This window comes from Eptesicus fuscus, chromosome 5 (assembly GCF_027574615.1).
Source record: "Eptesicus fuscus isolate TK198812 chromosome 5, DD_ASM_mEF_20220401, whole genome shotgun sequence".
In the NCBI taxonomy this organism is placed as follows: domain Eukaryota; kingdom Metazoa; phylum Chordata; class Mammalia; order Chiroptera; family Vespertilionidae; genus Eptesicus; species Eptesicus fuscus.
Genome location: NC_072477.1, coordinates 71,271,798 through 71,293,225, shown reverse-complemented (window position 1 = coordinate 71,293,225; position 21,428 = coordinate 71,271,798). Strand labels below are relative to the sequence as shown.

Below are 21,428 nucleotides of genomic sequence, written 5' to 3'. Positions count from 1 at the left end.
TCATGAATATATCTGAGTTTTTCTAGATTAAATTTGATTTCATAATTATAACAGCACTATTTTTCCACCCTTTAGATGCCTACAGATGCCTACATTTTGAGAAACACGTAGTATAAATTCTTACCTCTAAGAGATGAGGCTCCATTTGATCCAGGGTTTTTCCAAGATGCTTATCTGGACTTAAACCTGCCAAGAAAGTTTTAATTTTTAAAATAAATGTCTGAGTAAAAGTTTAAAGACACATCCCCTTCCCTCAACCCCTCCTCACTTAGAAACCAGTATGTGTATATTTTAAATTGACCCTAAAATAAAATGTACTTTGCTAATATTTACTTTCTTATTCCCTTTTGATAACTGTTTTTCTTGTTCCTGAAAAATGTTTTATTTCAATTGCATTGTGTCAACTACCAGATGCAGTTTCAATTTTTTTTTCATTTTTTTTAGGAATTGTATGTAATTAGGACAGACAAAAACAAGTATCATTTCAAAGATATAAAATTTAAATCCTTGATATTTTAATTTTTATTCCTCTTCTTTACTATTATTTATATTTTAAATTGTATTTATTACATTGAGGTGACATTGGTCAACATGAACATATAAGTTTCACGTGTGGATTTCTGTTACAAGATCTGTATATTGCACCATGTGCCCACCACTCAGAGTCAAATCTTCTCTTGTCACCTCATATTAGGACCCCCTACTCTCCCCACCCCCTTCCCTCTGACAACCACCACTCTGCTGTTTGTGTTCATAAGTTTCAGTTTTATATCCCACATGAATGAAAACATGGTTCTTAGCTTTTTCTATCTGACTTATTTCACTTAGCATAATGTTCTCAAGGTCCATGAATATTGTTGCAAATGATGCTAATTCATCCTTTCTTATGACTGAGTAGTATTCTATTGTGTATATGTACCACATCCTTTTTATCCAGTCCTCTATCACAGGACACTTTGGTTGTTTCCACGTTTTGACCACCGTGAATAATGCTACAATGAATATAGGGGTGCATATAGCTTTGCAAATTCGTGATTTTGAGTTTTTCGGGTATCTACCCAGGAGAGGGATTGCTGAGTCACATGGTAGCTCTATTCTTAATTTTTTGAGGAATTGCCAGACTGCTTTCCATAGTGGTTGTACCAGTCTGCATTTTCCTTTTTTCCACAACTTCTCCAACACTTGTTATTGCTTGTTTTGTTGATAATAGCAACTCTAACAGGTGTAAGATGGTATCTCATTGTAACTTTGACTTGCATTTCCCTAATTGCCAGTGAGGTTGAATATTTTTTCATATATCTATTGGCTGTTTGTATATATTTTTGGGAGAGGTGTATATTCAGGTCCTTTGTCCACTTTTTGATTGGATTGTTTGTTTGGTGTTAAGTTTTACAAGTTGTCTACATATTTTTAATTTTATTTTTTAACTCATGGACAACTGAGAATTTTCTGATTCATACCTATTTTATCTGAACTGCAAACACCTTACTTAGAGGATAAATAGAAAATAGAAGAGTGGTAGACTGGTTGGCTTATCTAGTTAATTCACTTAATAATCTATATATATTTACTAAAAGGCTAAGTGACTGACCGTACGTCTGCCTGACCGGCTGGTACATATGACGCACACTGGCAATTTAAAAATAAATATTGACTCGCACATGCACGATACATATAAAACTCTTGCTGGCACCAATGGCATGCGTGTTTCTCGAAACTGAAGTATTAACAGGATCTGTGCAAGGTGAGGTAGTTCTGATTCCAAGAATTGATTTGTCCCCATCTGACACTGGCCTCCCATTTAAGTTAATTCAAAGACAGTTTCCTGTGATGCCAGCATTTGCGATGACTATTAATAAATCACAAGGACAAACTCTAGACAGAGTAGGAATATGTATTCCTACCCGAACCCGTTTTGGACATGGTCAGTTATATGTTGCTTTCTCCAGAGTTTGAAGAGCATACGATATTAAAGCTGTAAATACTTCATCACAAGGGAAATTAGTCAAGCACTCTGTGTTTTTACTCTTAATGTGGTATACAGGGAGATATTAGAATAAGTTTAATCAATTTATCAGTCATTGTTTTTATCACTGTTGTTTTTAAATCATGTTTTTGTTGCCTTCATATCATGTTTTTGTTATTTTTATATCATGTCTTTGTTATATCATGTTATTGTTTATATATTAATCAATTTATATATTATTTGCATATACATTTTACTAATTTTCTTCCATCTCTGACACTTCTATTATATAGAAAGGGTGAATAGCGATATCAAAATATTTCTTCTAATTTAATTTCCTTTCAATGTGCACGAATCCATGCACCAGGCCACTAGTAGCATATAAACACAAATAGTTGTACCATCAAATTAATATTTCACTTTGATGACCACTTCTGTAACAATGTATTTTACAAGTAAAGACAGAGACAACTCTGAAAAATCATTATGTAGCAATAGCACGTGCATAGTCTCTTAAAAATGTTGAACCAGTGGCTTTTGCAGCAGTAGCAGCCACCACTAATACAGGACAAACAGAGGGGAGGTGAAGGCTGGAATTCCCGCCCCGCCCCGCCCCGCCCCCCACTGGAGGTTGGAGCCTGCAGTCACTCTACAGTGGTGATACTGAGCCCTGGACCTGGGCTCTGACCAGACGCATGCAGGGCACCAGAAGAATAGACTCCCAAAGCCCAGCCAATCCCAGGGCTCCACACCGGATTTCCAGATTCACAGGATAGCTAACATTATGGAAAGAGAAGTATAATCTTATCTTCTTTCACTATGGGGGTAGGTTTGGCAGATGGAGAAGCTGACCAAACTTCGATCTTGCCACATTCATAAGTTGCTGAAAGAGATGCTTCTTGGTGATAGGAAAGATGTCGTTGGGCCACAACTGTGGTAGCAAACAGTGGAGAATCTTAACTTCTGACACCAGGAAAGATGAGTCAGTGCCAGGGGAAAGAAATTTATCCAACCCAACCAAAGATTTGTATGAGTAATTTTTTAAGTCCATCAAGTCCTCATAGCCAGGATTTTGAAAGAGGAAAGGAAGACATTTCTCAAAATAAAAATGCTTCTTCTCTTTCTATGTCAAAAGCAAGTCTGAATCTAAACTTCAAAATGACTTGGAGAAGGGCAGTTCAGCTTCAAGCAAGCTCACTGAACAAGAATATCTCAAGGTGGAAAAAAAAGTTCCCGAGAAGAAAAGATCTGTGAAGAAGTCACTCAGTACAATCACAGACCCTTCTGTTACTATTATGGCTGATTGGCTGAAGATTCGTGGTCCTTTAAAGAGCTGGACCAAGGTTGGTGTGTGTTGAAACCAGGGTGCTACTGATTTATAAAGCCCCCCAAAATGGTCAATAGGTAGGAATAGTCCTTCTGAATGTCTGTGAAGTCGTTGAGCACCCATCAAAAAGGGATGGCTTTTGTTTCAAATTTTTTCATCCTTTGGAGCAGTCTATTTGGGCGGTAAAGGGTCCAAAAGGTGAAGGAGTTGGATCCATAACTCAGCCCTTACCTAGCAGGATCATCTGAGCTACTTTGGAGTCAGATGGAAGGTGCTGAATGGATTTTTTTTTTTTTTCTTTTGAACGGATGTTTTGGAGTTGGCTTTGAAATGTCCTAGTCTTCTTAAACATCCAATGATCAGGGAAGGAAAGGAACATGAATTGAGCATTTCATCAGAGAGAGCACACATGTGACTTTGTATTGCTTATTACATACTAACAACTTCCACAGGGGCGACAACTTCTAGTTAAATGATAATGAAATTGAACAACAGCATTATTTTAAAATATATTTTATTGATATTTTACAGAGAGGAAGGGAGAGGGATAGAGAGTTAGAAACAACAATGAGAGAGAAACATCGATCAGCTGCCTGCTGTACACCCCTTACTGGGGATGTGCCTGCAACCAAGGTACATGCCCTTGACCGGAATCGAACCTGGGACCTTTCAGTCTGCAGGCCAATGCTTTATCCAATGAGCCAAACTGATTAGGGCTGAACAGCAGCATTTTGAGGACCAAGATATGTATTCTGATAAATCCAATAAAGAAAATGACCAAGAGCATGATGAGCCTGACAATGAGGCGATGGGGAAAAGCGAAGAAAGTGACACATACATCAGAAGGCAAGATGACACAAATATCGAACTTGAGCCTCTTGAGCCTTTAAAGGAGAGCACTGAGTAGAGCCATGAGAGACTGGGAGGGGAGGTGAGGTCTCTCAAATAGCAACTGTGTCTGAAGAAAACCAAAGCCTTATCTGGGCACTGCTGAGACAAGTCCGTCCTGGCATGAACCTGTCCTACATTTATTTTGTCCTACATTCTTTTCTGAATAAACTTTCATATGATTACTGTCATGCAGATTTCCTACTGAGGCTGCTCTGGAAGAAAATCCTTATTTCTGTTTGAAGAAGGTAGAGAAATGGTATTTGTCAGGATTCTATAAAAGGCCAAAGGGACTGAAGAAACCTTATAATCATATACTTGGTGAGATTTTCAGTCATTTGTGGATTCATTCAGAACAAACAGCAAAACATTTTATACTGCTGAACAGGTGTCCAACCTGCCTTTTATGTTAGTACTGCACTATTAGATGCAGAAGCACAATTAACTTTCTTGAATAGAGGTGAAGATTATGAAATAATAATGCCATCTGCTCACTGTAAAGGAATTATTTATGCACAGTGACACAGGAGCTTGGTGGAACAGTCAATATTACATGTCAAAAAACTAGATACTGTGCAATACTTGAATTTAAACTAAAGCCATTTCTAGTAGTAGTGGGTGCCTTTGCTAATCAGATATTAGGGAAACTTAAACTGGGAAAGGAAGTCTTAACTACCCTGGAAGGCAATTGTGATAGTGAAGTTTTTATGAATGACAAAAAGATTGATAATTCAGAGGTTTTCTGGCACCTAACACTAGATCTTAAGCAATGGAGATTAATAAGGCACATTGTAAAATTGGAAGAGCAGGGAGATTGAAGTAGTGAAACTCTGGCAGCAAGTCACTAGAGCCATAAATGCAAAAGACCAAACCGCAGCTACTCTACAGAAGTAAGTTTCAGAGGAAACTCAAAGACAATCTGCCAGAGATTGGAAAACAAAAATAAAGAGTGGATCTACAAGTTACTTGAACTTGATCAGCACATGGGAGAATGGCATTACAAGTTTTCAGATACTCGACCATGGGACTCACTTAATGGTATGATACAGCTAGAAAAAGATGGTACTAACCAGACCAAAGTTAAACATTGCACTCCAAAAATGAAAGATAAGCCAACCAGGCAACAGAAGAAAGTGGCAAAAGGCTATTCGTCCCTAGACCCTGATATACAGGATTCATCTAGAAGTAAAGCCCAATCAGTAAAACCAACTACAGGAAAGAAAGGGATTGAATTGGGAGATAGTAAAAATTCCACTAAATCTATAAACACAGGAAGAAATTATGGCTCTTCGAAATAATTTAGTTTCAAACACACCTGCCCATGGATTATTTTCTGCAACAAAAAGACTACTTCATCATTTTCCTCCCCATTTTGCTTCAAGTCATAATAAACTTCATGTTTAAATAGTTCTTTACAGTCAAATCAATTAATTTGAATAATCAGATTCATCCTGGGATCAATGTTCAAGTTGGCTTAATCTTTATTAAAACATCACATAGAGATGTTATCCTTTCCCTGCCTAAGTTCATAATGTTAGTCTTTTACATTTCCTTTTCAGTTTTAAAATGTTGCTATACACATTTCAATCTTTAATCCAAGTAGAATTTACTTTTAGCTATCATATATGGAGTATTATAACTGTCTCTCTTGTTTATGGATAATAACTACTGTTTATGGAATCCCTTCCCTACTGAGGTACTGATGTACATGCCGCCTCTGCCAAACAGAGTTGACATTCATATGTAAGTCTATGTCATGTCACCTACAATTTACTTTACACGATTTCAGTATTACCAGTGCAATATACAAGTGTCTGTTTAATCTACTAGATATGGTTAATTGGCCAGTAACAGACTTTTTTAACAACCCATAATTCTGGAGGCTACAACTTCTAGTTATCTTTATCTTAGACTAGAGGCCCAGTGCATGAAATTCATGCACGGGTACGGTCCCTAGGCCTGGCCTGCAATCAGGACCATCTTCCCCGGCTGCTGACAGCCAGCCCCACCCCTCACTGTCACCCACGCCTGGTTCCCCATTTGCCATGGGGCGATCAGAGCCTGCCGGTTGGGGGGCGGGGGGAGGAACTGAGAGATCAGCTGTTCCTGCCTGCTCGCCGGCCCCGTCCCTGCCACAGGTTGCCCTCTAGTGTGGGGCAGCCAGCGGGATGGGGGCCTTGGCCTGGTGCCACCCGCATCCCCCACCACCCAGCCCCGGTTCCCTGTTCACCATTGGGCAATGGGAGCCTGCCGGCCAGGGAAAGGGACCGAGAGGTGGTCAGTGCGCATCATAGTGACTGGCCGAGTGGTCGTTCTGGTCATTCTGCTGTTAGGGTCAATTTGCATATTATCCTTTTATTATATAGAAAAGGCAACATAAAAGTTTGCCAATTAACCTAAAGCCTGTTAGAAATTACTTTTCCTTGTGAAATTTATTTATTTAAGAAAACAAATTATATAGTACTTACTATGTACAAGGCACTGTTTTAAGTGCTCTATAAATATTAACTAATTGAATTCTCAAAACAACCCAATAAGTAGGTACTATTATGGTCTTCATTTAACATAGGAGAAAACTGAGGAATGGAGAATTTCAGTGACTCTCTGAAGTCATCCACTACCAAGAAATAAAATCAGGATTCAAACCCAGGCAGTCTGGCTGTGGAGTCCAAGCTTTTAATACCATACTATGCTGTTTTCCTATGCTGGGTTAAGGATATTTCCATCTGTACATCACTTGTTAAGATTTATTGTTTTTATGTTAAATATGCTTATTAGAGCATGAAAAAATTTTATAAATACTTTGTCCATATCTACTGAGATGCATTCCACAACATTTTTATCAATACCAAATCTTATTAAATTTAAAACTTTTGCCATTCTGATAAAAATATTGGTGTTTATCTCCATTAGTATTTTTATTTGTATATCTTTACTTTTGTATGATTGAGGTTGAACATGTTTTTCAGACATTTATGGCCAGATTTATAATCTTTTTTTACTGTAAATTTATTGTTCATATTCTTTGACCATTTTTCTAATTGACTATCCATTCTTTTTTAATAATATTGAAACACTTCTAAACCAAGGCCATTAGTCATGTGCTTATCAACAGTGTTTTTTTCTTCCTAGGGTTTGTCATTTGTTTTATGAATTTTCTTATTGCAGAATACTTTATTGGTGATTGCTCTTTTATTGATAGATCTTGTCAGGTATTTAACAGTTTCAGGGTCTCATCAAAGTGCCAGCTATTTGTATTGTTTGCAATGTTTACTCCCATTTTAATTTTAAAAATTGTATTCTTGCCGAAACCGGTTTGGCTCAGTGGATAGAGCGTCGGCCTGTGGACTGAAAGGTCCCAGGTTCGATTCCGGTCGAGGGCATGTACCTTGGTTGCGGGCACATCCCCAGTAGGGTTTGTGCAAGAGGCAACTGATGGATGTTTCTCTATCATCGATGTTTCTAACTCTCTATCCCTCTCTCTTCCTCTCTGTGAAAAATCAATAAAATATATTTAAAAAAAAATTGTATTCTTACTTTTATCATTTCCTTTCCTGTTTTGTGTTCACTCAATAGCTCCTTTATTTCTGGTTTCTTGAGTCATTTATATTTACACATTTCTTATTTTTAAATAGAAGAATTTAAATCCCAATTTAGCTGCAGCCCAGAAGATGTGAAAAGTGGCACATTTATTATCATTCAGTTTTCAATATTTTGTCATTATTACTGAGTCATGTAGGATTACTCTTGTGACAAAATATGTTTGTTTATTTTCACTATTTTGTGTTGTTTCCTAATTTGACTGCATTGTGATCAAGACTGTAGTCTTTATTGTGACAATTTTAAAAATTCAGTTAAGTTCCTTTGTGATTCAGAACATAGTAGAATTTTATGAATGTTCCATTTGTGCTTGAAAAAATGTGTTCTTTATCTGTTGAAAGCAAGATTCTGTACCCAAGCATACAAAACCATAATCACAATTTTTAATTCTGCATTTCAAACCTTCTATGGCCTTATTATAATTTGGTTTCCATAAGTCATCAGTTTCAAATAAAAGGTGGTAAAATCTTCCATTATGATTTTGGTTTTAATACTCTCTTGTAATTCTGTCAGTTTGGCTTTATTTAATTGACAGCTATATTGATATGTGTATACAAATTCATAATTTCTAATACTCTTGTTGGGACTATTCCTTTTATCAAGAAGGAGTGACTGACCTTTCATATGTGATTTTTATCTTATACTAGAGGCTCGGAGCACAGATTCGTGCACTGGTGGGGTCCCTCGGCCTGGCGTGTTCCCTCTCGCAATCTGGGACCCCTTAGGGGATGTTGTACTGACAGTTTTGGCCTGATCCCTGAAGGCCAGGCCAAGGGACCCACTGGTGCACGAATCCAGGCACCAGGCCTCTAGTATGCATATAAGATCTTTGGTTAATCTCTTCCTGTCCCCACCTCCCCTCTTCCCTCTGAGATTCATCAGTCTGTTCCATGCCTGTGTCTGTTCCCTGGTGGTCAGTGCACATCATAGCTACCGGTCGAATGGTCTAATAGTCGAGCGGTAGCTTAGGCTTTTATATATATAGATTCTATTTGTCAACATTACAACACCAGCTTTCCTTTGCTAATATTTTCCCATTATTTATTCTCAAATTTGTATTTGTTTTAGATTCTTATAAACTACATATAATTGGATTTTTTAAAATGTATCCTATTATAAACACTACTCTAAGGAACTGAGATGAATTATTTTACATTATATGTCTGGACCTGTTTCTATCATCTTATTGTAGATTTTCTGTTACATTAAGTTTTATATTTTTTTCTTTGCTAATTTTTGCCTCATATTGGATTAAAAAGGATTTTTGTCTATTTTCTCTGATTAGGAAGCATAGATTATATTTCTACTCTTTCAGTAAGCACTTGTAATTTTTAACATACATTCAAAGCTACAGTATTTTAGTCTAGATGTACTATCTAAAAATTTATGGTTCTTAGAATATAAATCTAAGAATTTATGTTTAGCATCCCTTTGACCAAGAGAAATGATTATGTTTTGACTAGACACTAAATAAGCTCCTCAATTTTAATTGTTATTATGTTAAATTTTAGTTCCATCATTTTGTGCAAGAAAAATTAAGGTTATCAACATATTTTACAATGTCTATGCTCTCCATTTTTATTAATTTCTCCTGGAATTGAGTCTATTTCTCATCTGAAGTCTATTCTTTAGTTTTCACTGAAAATCTGTGAGTGATAAACTCTCCTAGTTTTGTCATGTCTGATAATGTCCTATTTCACCCTCACCATTGTATAATAGTTTAGTTGTAAAATAATACACCTTCAAGCATTAGTTGTTCCTAATGAGATTTATGCTATTTTTATTGCACAGCACCTGATATGCACTTTCAATCACAAAACTTCTTTCTTTAAGCCTAGAATATTTTCAACTATTATATCTGCAAATACTATTTTTTTGCCCTTTCTTCTGATGCTGGAAGCTATCCATTGTCTACACCAGTGGTCGGCAAACTGCGGCTCGCGAGCCACATGCGGCTCTTTGGCCCCTTGAGTGTGGCTCTTCCACAAAATACCACGGCCCAGGCGAGTCTATTTTGAAGAAGTGGTGTTAGAAGAAGTTTAAGTTTAAAAATGTTGGCTCTCAAAAGAAATTTCAATCGTTGTACTGTTGATATTTGGCTCTGTTGACTAATGAGTTTGCCGACCACTGGTCTACACTATCATGAAAGTGCAAACAGGGAATCCAGAAGGCTGATGGATCTTGAGCTTTGGCAAGGGCTAAAGCTATGCACCGATTGTTCTGTCGAGACAATGGTGGCTCAAGCAATTTCCTGACCTAATAGTCTCAAAGTAAATCTTTACTAATATTTACTGACCTTTAAGGTAGTCTGTCTGCTACTGGATTGCCTGCCTATAGGCAAGATGTGTATCTAAAATTGAATAAAAAGCTAACAGGGCCTGGGCACCAGAGAGACCCTTCCACTAGAGAGAGGTTCTCCGCCTGGCCCCCCATGATTTCCAAATTCACATTTCTTGTCTCTTCTCTTCATTTGTGTACGGCTCTTCTCCAGGTCCTGAACCCTAGCTGTGCAGGTTGCGGCTTTCACATTCTTCAATTATTTTTTTCTGAAAAATCTAATATACAAATAATGTAATTTCCCAATATCCTCCATATTCTTAAACTGCTCTTTCATTTTGTCCCCCTCTGTCCCTCTTCCTTCTGGGTGAATTACTTTTTTCTGCTTCACTCATTCCCTCTGACTTAGCTCCTCTAGTTTATTCTTCCCACTGAGGTTTTTAAATGTTTCATTCCCCCAAATTTCTAGTTAGTTATTTGAACATCACACGGTTGCTGTTTCTTTCTGGGTGATTTATTTTTCTAATTGATTGCTTTTTCTTTAATGGGTGTTATGTTTTTCTTTATCTCTTTGAGGTTCTCCCACAAATGGGGCACTTTCAGTCTGTTTCCCCACAGGATTATGATCTCCCACCTGTTTGCTTCCTGAAGCTTTGTATTACATCCCACAGCTCCAGTCCTGCTTACTATCGAATGTGTCTTTTCTAGTTCACAGAATTGTTTATGTTTTCCACCTTAACTATGTCTTTCATACTCTTCCTTCAGATATTCATCTATTACTGTCATGGGTTTAGAGTAAGAATTTGGAAAACTCAAAGCATGAATATACAAGGCCAGTATAACTAGATGTCATCTTTTAGCCTCCCTTCCATTTAATTTCTTGATTCCCATATACATATGGGTCACACAACCCACACATATAACACTGAGCTTTCAGGCTCTAGGTTACACATCATTAAAATCATTTTAAAAGTCTTTCATGATTGAATCTAAGAATTTATGGTTTGCATTCTCTACAAGGATCAAAGAGTAAATAAATGGCTGTCTAAAAAGCATGAAAGGGAATTTAAGAGCATACACTGTCTACAGGTGGGCATGGGAAGATCAAACTGATGATCTTACAATTTTTCTTGCAGTCTTTTAATTCATTGTAGAGTCATCAAATCCCGGTTCTGAACTATTAAGGTAAGAAATAGCTGTTACATCTCATTTCAGAGATAGCTGCATTCCATGATGGATAAAGTAATTTGGCTTGCCTTTAGATAAGGGAGTCAATAAAATATGTAAACTTAAGCCACACTGGGCACAGTTTTTCCACATGAATCTGTGATCATCATACAAGTACACCTTTGTAAAAATGACAAGTCATTGGAGACCTCATGATCACTGCCCAAATGACATGCATTTCAGATGGAGATCCCTAGCAATTAAAGCTATTGTCCTTGAAAAATCAATGGCCTGAAGCCACCCTGATCTGAGATCTCTTCTAAATCAGTTGAAAAGATCATACATGGGATGATTATGGGATGACTTTAGTCAGGGATGTGGTATGAAGATTTTTATTATATACTAGAGGCCCGATGCATGAAATTCATGCAGGGGGGGAGGGTCCCTCAGCCCAATCTGCGCCCTCTCACAATCTGGGGACCCCTTGGTTCTAAACTGGCAGTCGGACATCCCTCTCACAATCTGGGACCCCTCACTCCTAACCGCCCGCCTGCTTGCTCCTTACCACTTGGCTCACTGCTCCTTAGTGCTGCTGTGAGCCTGACTTCTGGTTGAGCAGCGCTCCAGCTGTGGGAGCTCACTAACCACCAGAGGCAGCTCCTCTGTTGAGCGTATGCCCCCTGGTGGTCAGTGCGCATCATAGCTACCGGTTGTTCTGATCGTTCCGCTGTAAGGGTCACTGGGCTTTTATTATATAGACTAGAGGCACAGTGCATGAAAATTCATATACTGGAGGGGGTTCCCTCAGCCTGGCCTGCTCCCTCTCACAGGCAAGGAGACCTCAGGGGCAGGAGGCAATCCGGTAATCAGGGGAAGGTGATGCCCCCATCACACCTCTGCTGCTGCCACTGCTGGCAGCACAAACCTCAGCTGGCCCTGGTTACCTGAGCCTCAGGCGGCCCCAGGTGGCTGGGCAGCCGCCATCCGAGGCTTGCCTGCACCTCAGGTGTTGGCTGCGCAGCCACTATCTGAGGCTTGCCTGTGCCTCAGGCATCGGCTGGGCAGCCACCATCCTAGGTTTGCCTGCACCTCAGGCTGGCCCTGGGCAGCTGGGGGGCTGAGGGTGGGTTCGGCCGCACTGTGCGCCTGCCACCCCCCAATCCTCCCAGCTGGGCTGAAAGGACTGTGGGGCTCCGGCGGCAGGCGCAAGGAGCGGCCAGACCCGCCTGAGGGTGGGTCCAGCCGCACTGCGCACCTGCCACCCCCCCTCCCCCAGCAGGGCTGAAAGGACTGGGGGACTCCAGAGGGGCTGAGGGGACTGGGCGCCGCCATCTTGTGGCTATGGGCACTGCCATCTTTGTGACAGCATGATAGTCAATTTGCATATTCCCTATTTATTAGATAGGATAAGATTGTGTTTATATTAAAACCCTTTGAGAGACTGAAAAGTTTGTGAAAAAGCCACAATGGTCCATGGCCTTTTCCAATGCAACTCAACTTCAATTTATTCCTGTGCTTGAAAAAGATGGTTCATTTTTAGATTCATTCAACTTAGGTGCCTGGGTCATGAATGGACATAAACTGGGCTTCACCAAAACCTAATAGTCTGTTCACTTTACCTCCTGAATCAGTCAGCTATAGAATGTGAGAGTCTCAATGTATCTATCTTTCTTATGAAAATCTTTATAATTATTGAGGTAATTATATTTACTAATATTGACATAAATATACAGTAAATATAAAGAAATATAAATATTAATAAATATAATTACAATCCATAGGATCCAGGATGATGTTATATTCAGAGTACATTTTAATTCAAATAAATAAAAAAGTTACTTTAAGTTACCAACAAAATTTTCCCAAAAGTGCAGAAAAATTTTACTGTAAATCCTGACACCTAACCATTTAATCATATCTTATAGACATTCTTTGATGGAAATGGGGTGGGTGAATAAACCCAGAACAAGACCTAGGCATTGGGTAACTCTGTGTAGAATTAAGAAATTAATTAAAAGGAAGAACCATAATTTGCAGAGCTGACATCTATTTTACTTTACTTGCATGTATCAATGGGAAGCAATTACAATTCAATTAAAATATTCAATTTTATTACTTTACTGACTGACCTTGAAGTTAATGCCTGTTTTATTTAATTGCATCATCTATGAATAAATGTTAGCCCTATGATGTTATGCCCCATTATTTTCAATGCATTTTTCAACTTCTCAACTGAATTATATCAGTTAATTTATTATCTACTGTCATGAAACCAAGTGGAGGTTTATTTCTTCGGGACAGCCAAATATATGATATGAGAGAAACATCACAAAATGTTTGATAATGCTATTTTTAACAGTCAAGTAAAATGAATTGTGTTCACATCTCAACTTTTGTAGCCTAGACTTTTACTGTAAAATCAGTAGGTGATATTAGAAAAGGTATAATCACTCTGAGAGTAATTTCCAGTCTGCCTATAATTCCTGATAAATTCAATGGAGACAGGAATGGAATATCCCATGCATTTTGAAGTACACACACACACACACACACACACACACACACACACACACACGATCCCTTCTTATTTCTTCCAGGCTCACTGGCCACCAGAACAAGTAGATTCACTTTAAAAAGTTCTAATGGTTATGTTGGTAAATATAACTTTTTTTTTGTTCCCAGACTCTAGTTGAGCACACTACTATATTATAATTGAGCATTTAAGAAATACAATGACTAAATTTGTGCTTAAAAGAACAGATAAGAAACATTATGTAATCTTTAAAGTAAAAATGAGCTCACATTTTAAAATTTGACTATTGGGGGAAATTTCTTATTTCAGTTTCCAGATTTTTCATTTCTACAATTAGAATACTAAATGCTTATCTATCTTATAGGTTGTGTTAGGATTCATCTCAACATGTAATTGGTTTCTGAAATCTATGAATTAGCATTTCGCTTCAATGTAAGTAATAAAAGAGACAACAGTACTTCATGGATTCACTTTGAAAATGATAGCATCCATGAAATGAATGACCAATAAATCACATTAAGTATAATTATGCAGTTAATGATAACCAATACTTGCTGGTGATCGCCCAAAGGGCCCTTTTATTAAACCTTTAAAAATACCATATAGCTTAACATCTAAAAAATGAATAAAAAGATACGTTTCAAATAAAAAAATTTAAAGGGGAATTTGATATATTTATTTTAGAAATACCTTCCTAACCCTTATTAGTTTTTTCAACATGATGAGTATTGAAAATTGAAAGGACCTCGATATGAGTCTGGAGTGTCTGCAGGGGTGAAAGTTGATGTTAAAAAAGTGACAAAAACAGATCCTACAGAACCCTTTGTTTCATTTTAAAGAGTTTATACCTGAATGTAAGGTCACAGAGAAGACAGAAATTGTAAGCAGATGAATGACAATCCAATTTGACTTTTGGAAAAATCATTCCTTGCCAGTAAACAAGACTGAAGGTAAGAAGGCAAATAAAGGGGCTGCTGCAGTAGTTAGCAAGAGAGGATGTAATAGACAAGGCAATAGGTATGGAAGGAAGAGAACGGATTTGAGAGTAACATATAGTAGGTAGGATATATTGCACTTGCTGATGAACTGGGCATGGGGAATACAGAAAAGAGAAAAGGTAAGGATGATTCTCAGGTTTCTGATTCTGATAAAATGAAAAGATGGTGGAACCAAAAACTACTTCTTCCAGATATAGACAAAATAGAACAGAAGAAAACGTGGGAAGGAAAGTAAAGGGCAGATTCGATTTTAGACACGTTTGAGGTACCAGTGAATAACCTGAGAAGATATATCTAATTGACAATTAGGTATATGGAGTTAGAGCCCAGTATAGAGGTCCGGGCTGGAGATACTAATATTGAATAGAAGACATGAGATAAAATTACTCAAGAAGAGTATGTGAAGTGAGAAGAGAAAGCACAGGAAATAACTTTGATGAATATCAAACTTTAATGCACACTGTAATTAGAGAGCTGCCCAAAATGCAAATTTGATTGGGTCATTGGGCAAGAGAGTTACAAGAGCATGGCATCTAACTCTTTTTCTTTTCTTCCTGTGATGGTTAATTGTATGTATCACTAGAGTGGGCCATGGAGTGCCCAGATTAAACATTGTTTCTGTGTGTGTCTGTGAGGGTGTTTCTTGATGAGACTGGCATCTTAATTGGTGGTCTCTGATTACCCCTTCCCCCTGCAATGTGGATGGGCATCATCCAATCCAGTAAGGGTCTGAATAGAACAATAACAGAGGAAGGAGAAATTGCTTCCCCCCTTTCTTTTTCTGCCTCAGTACTTGAAATGAAACATCTCATCTCAACTTCTCTTGCGTTCAGACTGGGATTTACATCATTTGCTCCCCTGGTTCTCAGGCCTTCAAACTTGGACCAAATTATACCATTGGCTTCCCCGAGTCACCAAACTGCAAACAGCAGATTGTGGGACTCCTCAGCTGTCATAATCATGTGAGCCAATTCCTCAGAATACATCTCTTTTGTATCCTAATGGTTGTGTTTCTCTGAGGGTCCCTGGTTAATACATTTCCCCCTCCTTTCCAAACTCCATTGAAAAGATTGCTGAATAAAGGAAGAAGAAAATATCAGGAATGAAACTACCCAGAAATTGAACTAAAGTCTGCTTGAGTAAAGATAAAATCAAATTCAGAAGAAAGTCTGTCTTAAGACTTTTCCAGTAAAACAATACCTTCCTAGAAAAAAGAGTCAGGAGACTCTGGAGAATCCTGATTATAACACATACCACAAGATCTTGCACTGTGAGATGCAATAGCTCACCTGGTTCTTATGTACGTTTACACTGACTGTGACCTATATACATATCAAAAAATTGAGACATCAGCCAATACAATAGTACCTATCTGAAAGATAATTCATTAGAGCACAAACCCTACAAACTTTATAACATATCCTTGCTCTAAGGAGTTTTAATAAATAACTGTTAGCCCTCAGCTAAGATAAGAAGTCTCACTTTCCAACCATGGCAAATATGAAGTTACATTGGTAGTAAGGCACAAAACATAAATTTTTGTTTGGAGAGAATAAAAATTCTTACTACTAAATAGACAAATAGAAAAAAAAGACTTGTGGAGTTATCTTTTCAGAGGAGTTTTCAGTTAAATTGTTATATATCATTGGAAAGTTGTCTTAGTGTAAGCTGACACAGCCATGGATGTTACTACAGAGGACTTTTATAACAATATGTGTTAAAATAAGATCTTTATTAGTGAATGCTGCATTTTGTGTATTTTTAATTTTTTTTTAAATAGAGGCAATGGGAGCTATTTAGTTGATATGAAGGTAGAAAGACAGGTTTTAGAATAACAATATAGTATTTATTTCTTGGAAGGCAATATAGAATATTTTATACACACACAGACAGACACCCACACAAAAACCTTTGAAATACACAGACTCTTCATCTATTCAAAAATTCAGAGCACATATCCATACCAGCACCAAATAGTTATAGGCATAACTTATTTTTAACAGCCTGAGTTATCTAGTAAAGGAAAAGATATGTTAGCAATAAAATGAACAGAATCAGTACTTATTTCCTCTGCTGTTACAATCTGTTACTCCCCCTTTACAGCCTGAGCAAAAGGCACTGCACTCAGAGATGGGTTGCTGTGGGGCTCGTAGTATTTGTATTTAAATCTGAGGAAAAGATTATATCACATACTCGGAATTTGATATTTAAATCTTGATTCCCCTTCCCCCTCAATTTAAGATAGTAGGTAATTTACAACACACTTGGAATGTTAAAAGCCCAACTCTTGATGCTTTAATACTTGAGTTTGAAGTTTAAAAATCCTGTATTAAAGTACTTTGTATAAAGGTAGAAATATATTTCTCACAGCAATTAACTATACTTGAATGCACATTAAGTAACCTTTTATTAATGGAACATAGGCATTACCACAGGTGAGCGTGTGTAGGAGTGAACTCAGCTCCCGGGAAGGCTGCACAATTAAAGCTTATGTTCTAATTAGCATGGGCATCTCTTAGTGTTAATTCAAAGAGTAAGGCTTTAAAAATATATGTTAAAAATCTGAAGAAAAACAAAAATGGTTAGCAGCCCTTTAAACGACAATTAGGGACTCTAAAATACTATCCATGGTGCTTAGAAGAGAGATAAGGACGTTGACTATGAGAGACATATGTGCCATTATTTGAAAGGTCAAAAGAGAAATCTGTGGATAGTCTTTAAAAAAAAAAACACACAAAAACACACATGCAAACAATTCCACCCAGACATTAATGAACATGTTGAAAGTATTTAGAACATTTTTTAACACAACATTTTTTTCTGAATTAAACACCAAAAATATATTGTCAAGGAAAGGATAAATTTGAAAAATAAAAAGACAAAAGGTAACATGAGTTCTTCCCAACATTGAGGACTTGCAGGAAGGACAGCAAGTTGGAGAATGAGAAACAACACAGAGTTTAATGCAGTTTTACTTGGTGTTGACCTTTGCTGTAGAGGATACCCGGGAAACGACTATTCCAAGGTCACTTTCTGAGAAAATCAGTGGGGCACTAGCGGAGAGCAATCTCCTAGGAGGAAATAAGAGAGCAACTTGAAAAATTCCACAGCAATAAATCACCATGACCAGATGGTATTCAACTGAGAGTTTCTGAAGGAAATAAAGTGTGAAATGGCTGAGCTACAGATGAGGATATGCAATGTATCCGGAAAACTAGCAACTGTTTCCAAATATTGCGATTTTACTAATATGGTATCTTTTCTGAAGGAAAGAAAAACAAATTAAGATTTATAGAATTACAGAGCAGTGGCTCTCCTGGTGATAATGGAGAAAGTGATAGAGTCTAATTAAGAAGAGCTCCCCTGAACATCAGGATAAGGTTAACCTGCTAAGGTCAAATCACCACAGAGTCTATAAAGAGAACACTGTTTCTCTCCATCCTATTAAACTTATCTGGAAATGTCAATAAAATACCAGATAGAAGTAAACCAGTAAATGAGGCTTTTAACAAGGTCACATGAGACTACTGGGGAAAATAAATAAGCACAGTCTTTGGGCGGAGAGGCCACCAGAGAAACTTCTGTCATTAATTGTAAAACTTGCTAAGGAATGAAAATAAAGTTTCAGGGACAATTTCTCTTTCCTTTTCTAATATTGGATTACCTCTTCCAGAGGTAGAGAGCCTCTTCAAATTAAAAACAATCAAACAAATTTCACTATAGACAAGATGCAGAGTAACAGTAGGGAGGAAGATGTGCTCCTACATCGAGATGAAAACAAGAGAATAAAGGGCAATGGCAAGATAAGCACACAACAAAATTTAACTTACCAAATGGAATCTGAAAGCCAAAACTGAATTTAAGTTTCTTATTATTGTGCTTTGTGTAAGCATCAGATTTTAATGAAAACTAACAAGTAATAAAGTAATAAGACGGACTTTTATGTGTTCAAATAAGGGCTGTTGCCTTCAAAGTGGTCACCGAAAGTATATATTTGCCTTTAAGTCATTTCTAAAATGCCCTCTACAGAAATGCCTTCAGAGCCAGTGGCATATTCTCTGAAATTATCCAATGGTACAAGCCTCCATCCTTTAAGAACAGAGCCAGAAGCCATTATGGGAGGACGGACTTGCCCTTGAAAAGCAAAGTACCCTTATAGCTAGCTCAATTCTATAACTTCTGCTTACTCCTGTATCTCAGCACGAAGGAGGGTATTATAGAAAGAAGAGCCAGGGCCATGCAGTAGAAGCTTGAAGAAATTCACACAAGGGCCTGGGGTAACCTCCTATGCCACTATTTGAGCGATCCAAATGTTAGAAAGTTCCGATACCAAACGAAGGCCTGTTACACTATATAACTTCCACTGGCTCTTATACCTGTGTTCTGAAGCCACAGGAAGAACCAGCAGCCTTTGAAAGAGAGTAGATTGCTATAAAAACCCCTGTTCTCCTTGGTCCAGTAACCTGCTACCTTCACTTCAGGCTAAATATATAGTTCCTTTAAATAGTCCTCCTTGGCACTATTTCTTGTCTTTGTTCTGGTCACTCTCTGCTCACTGAATTATAGTTATTTCTGTGTCCCATTTTCACTCCATCTTTTCCCCTGTTTAAAAAAGCAATTTCTATTCATTGTAGGAAATACAGAAAACATAAAAGAGAAAATTTAAAATTTTCATATTAACACTTTCTGGAGATATCTGCTACCACTGCATTGCCATTTTTATTTGTGGGGTTTTTTTTCCCCCCTATGAATTTCTTTTTTGTAGACTTTTTCTTATATCACATATACACATTCTCATGTACACACAAGATCTGTTGCTTTTATATAAGAGTGTCTTTGAAAAACTACAAATAAATTAAATCACATTTTAAATATCAACAGAATTCACCATTGAAAAGATTATCTGCAATGAAAAAAATTCTATCCCTAATATGGACAATATTTTGGTAACATCAAACTAGATCCTAGGAGACTGTGGACAGGACAATTAGAATCAGTCTTTGGGGAAAAGAAGATGTACTTAGAGGAAAAATTAATTCGTTAATGTGGATCTAGGACTGGGACAAAGTCAACCTTGTAAATTTGTAAAGATTAAATTAAAAAAAGAAATAATCATAATATAATACTTGTTCAAATATATGTTAAATGAAACTTGAACTTTTTCAGTGAAAGAAAATAGAATAAAGGGAAGCAAAGAACATAAGTGGTTTGAAGAAATGGTAAGGCTAATGAATTAGACACAGATATAATAATTTCATCCTATCAGCTGCATTCACTTCGGACCGGAGTCCTTTATTTGTTAAAGCATTCAATACTGCTTGGTTTATAATGTACATATAGTTCTTTAACTAAAAGATAAATAGATAACCTGTACTTCAACTGCTTTGTCACCTGATATGTTAAGCAACCTTCATTCTTTAGAAAATATGCAATTACTGAAGCACAGTTGAATGGCCCCAGAGCACACAGGCTCCATTATGTCTAATTACTCCTGCTTGAGGCAGGTGAGAAATTTATTCTTATATGATCATTCTTTATCCAGTAGCCAAAAAATAAAATCAATAAAATGAAGTAAAATCTGAATCTAATTACTATCCAACAGTACTTTCACTATTTGCTCTTTAAGCCCTTAAAAACCTGGACTTTGTGCAAAAACATTGTGCATAATTATAATTATGTTTTTTTAACTGCTTAATACAAAGATTCCCTCCTAAAAAATTAGTGTAAGTCATCATCAATGTCAATATTCATTTCCTATCTTTCATATTAAACATTTTATGGTCATTTAAAAACACTGTTATTTAAAAATACTGCTCTAGTACACATGAAAACATGCTCAAAGTCACTTATTATCCGAGAGATGCAAATCAAAACAACAATGAGGTACCATCTCACACCTGTCAGAATGGCTATCATCAACAAATCAACAAACGACAAGTGTTGGCGAGGATGCGGAGAAAAAGGAACCCTCGTGCACTGCTGGTGGGAATGCAGACTGGTGCAGCCACTGTGGAGAACAGTATGGAGTTTCCTCAAAAAACTGAAAATGGAACTCCCATTTGACCTAGTAATCCCACTCCTGGGAATATATCTGAAGAAACTAGAAACACCAATCAGAAAGGATATATGCACCCCTATGTTCATAGCAGCACAATTTACAATAGCTAAGATCTGGAAACAGCCTAGGTGCCCATCAGCAGATGACTGGATCAGAAAACTGTGATACAACTACACAATGGAATACTATGCTGCCATAAAAAAGAAGGAATTCTCATCATTTGCAGCAACCTGGATGGAATTGGAGAACATTATGCTAAGTGAAATAAGCCAGTCAATGAAAGAAAAATACCACATGATCTCACTCATTTATGGATAATAAAGAACATTATAAACTGATGAACAAAAAGATAGATACAGAGACAGTAAAGCATCAAACAGACTTTCAAATTACAGGGGGAAGTTAGGGAGAGGTGGGGGAGATAAGAAATCAAATGAAGGACTTGTATGCATGCATATAAGCATAAACAATGGACGCAAAACTCTGGGGGGGTGAGGGCATGTATGGGTGGGGGGTGGGGGGGTAATGGTAAGATATGTACACATTTAATACCTCAATAAAAAAAATGTAAAAAAAATAAATAAAATACTGCTCTAGTTTCTCAAAATCTAACT

At 37.3% G+C, this 21,428-nt stretch overlaps 1 protein-coding gene and 1 pseudogene across 1 annotated transcript in view; one reads left to right on the top strand and one right to left on the bottom strand.

Moving 5' to 3' along the window:
* DPH6 (diphthamine biosynthesis 6) overlaps positions 1-21,428 on the bottom strand; it is a 167,048-nt gene that overhangs the window by 30,189 nt on the left and 115,431 nt on the right. Inside the window, exon 6 of the mRNA XM_028147439.2 lies at positions 125-186. Coding sequence (XP_028003240.2) covers positions 125-186 — 62 coding nt within the window. The remainder of the gene's footprint in view (positions 1-124; positions 187-21,428) is intronic.
* LOC103287290 (oxysterol-binding protein-related protein 8-like) lies at positions 2,786-5,589 on the top strand (annotated as a pseudogene).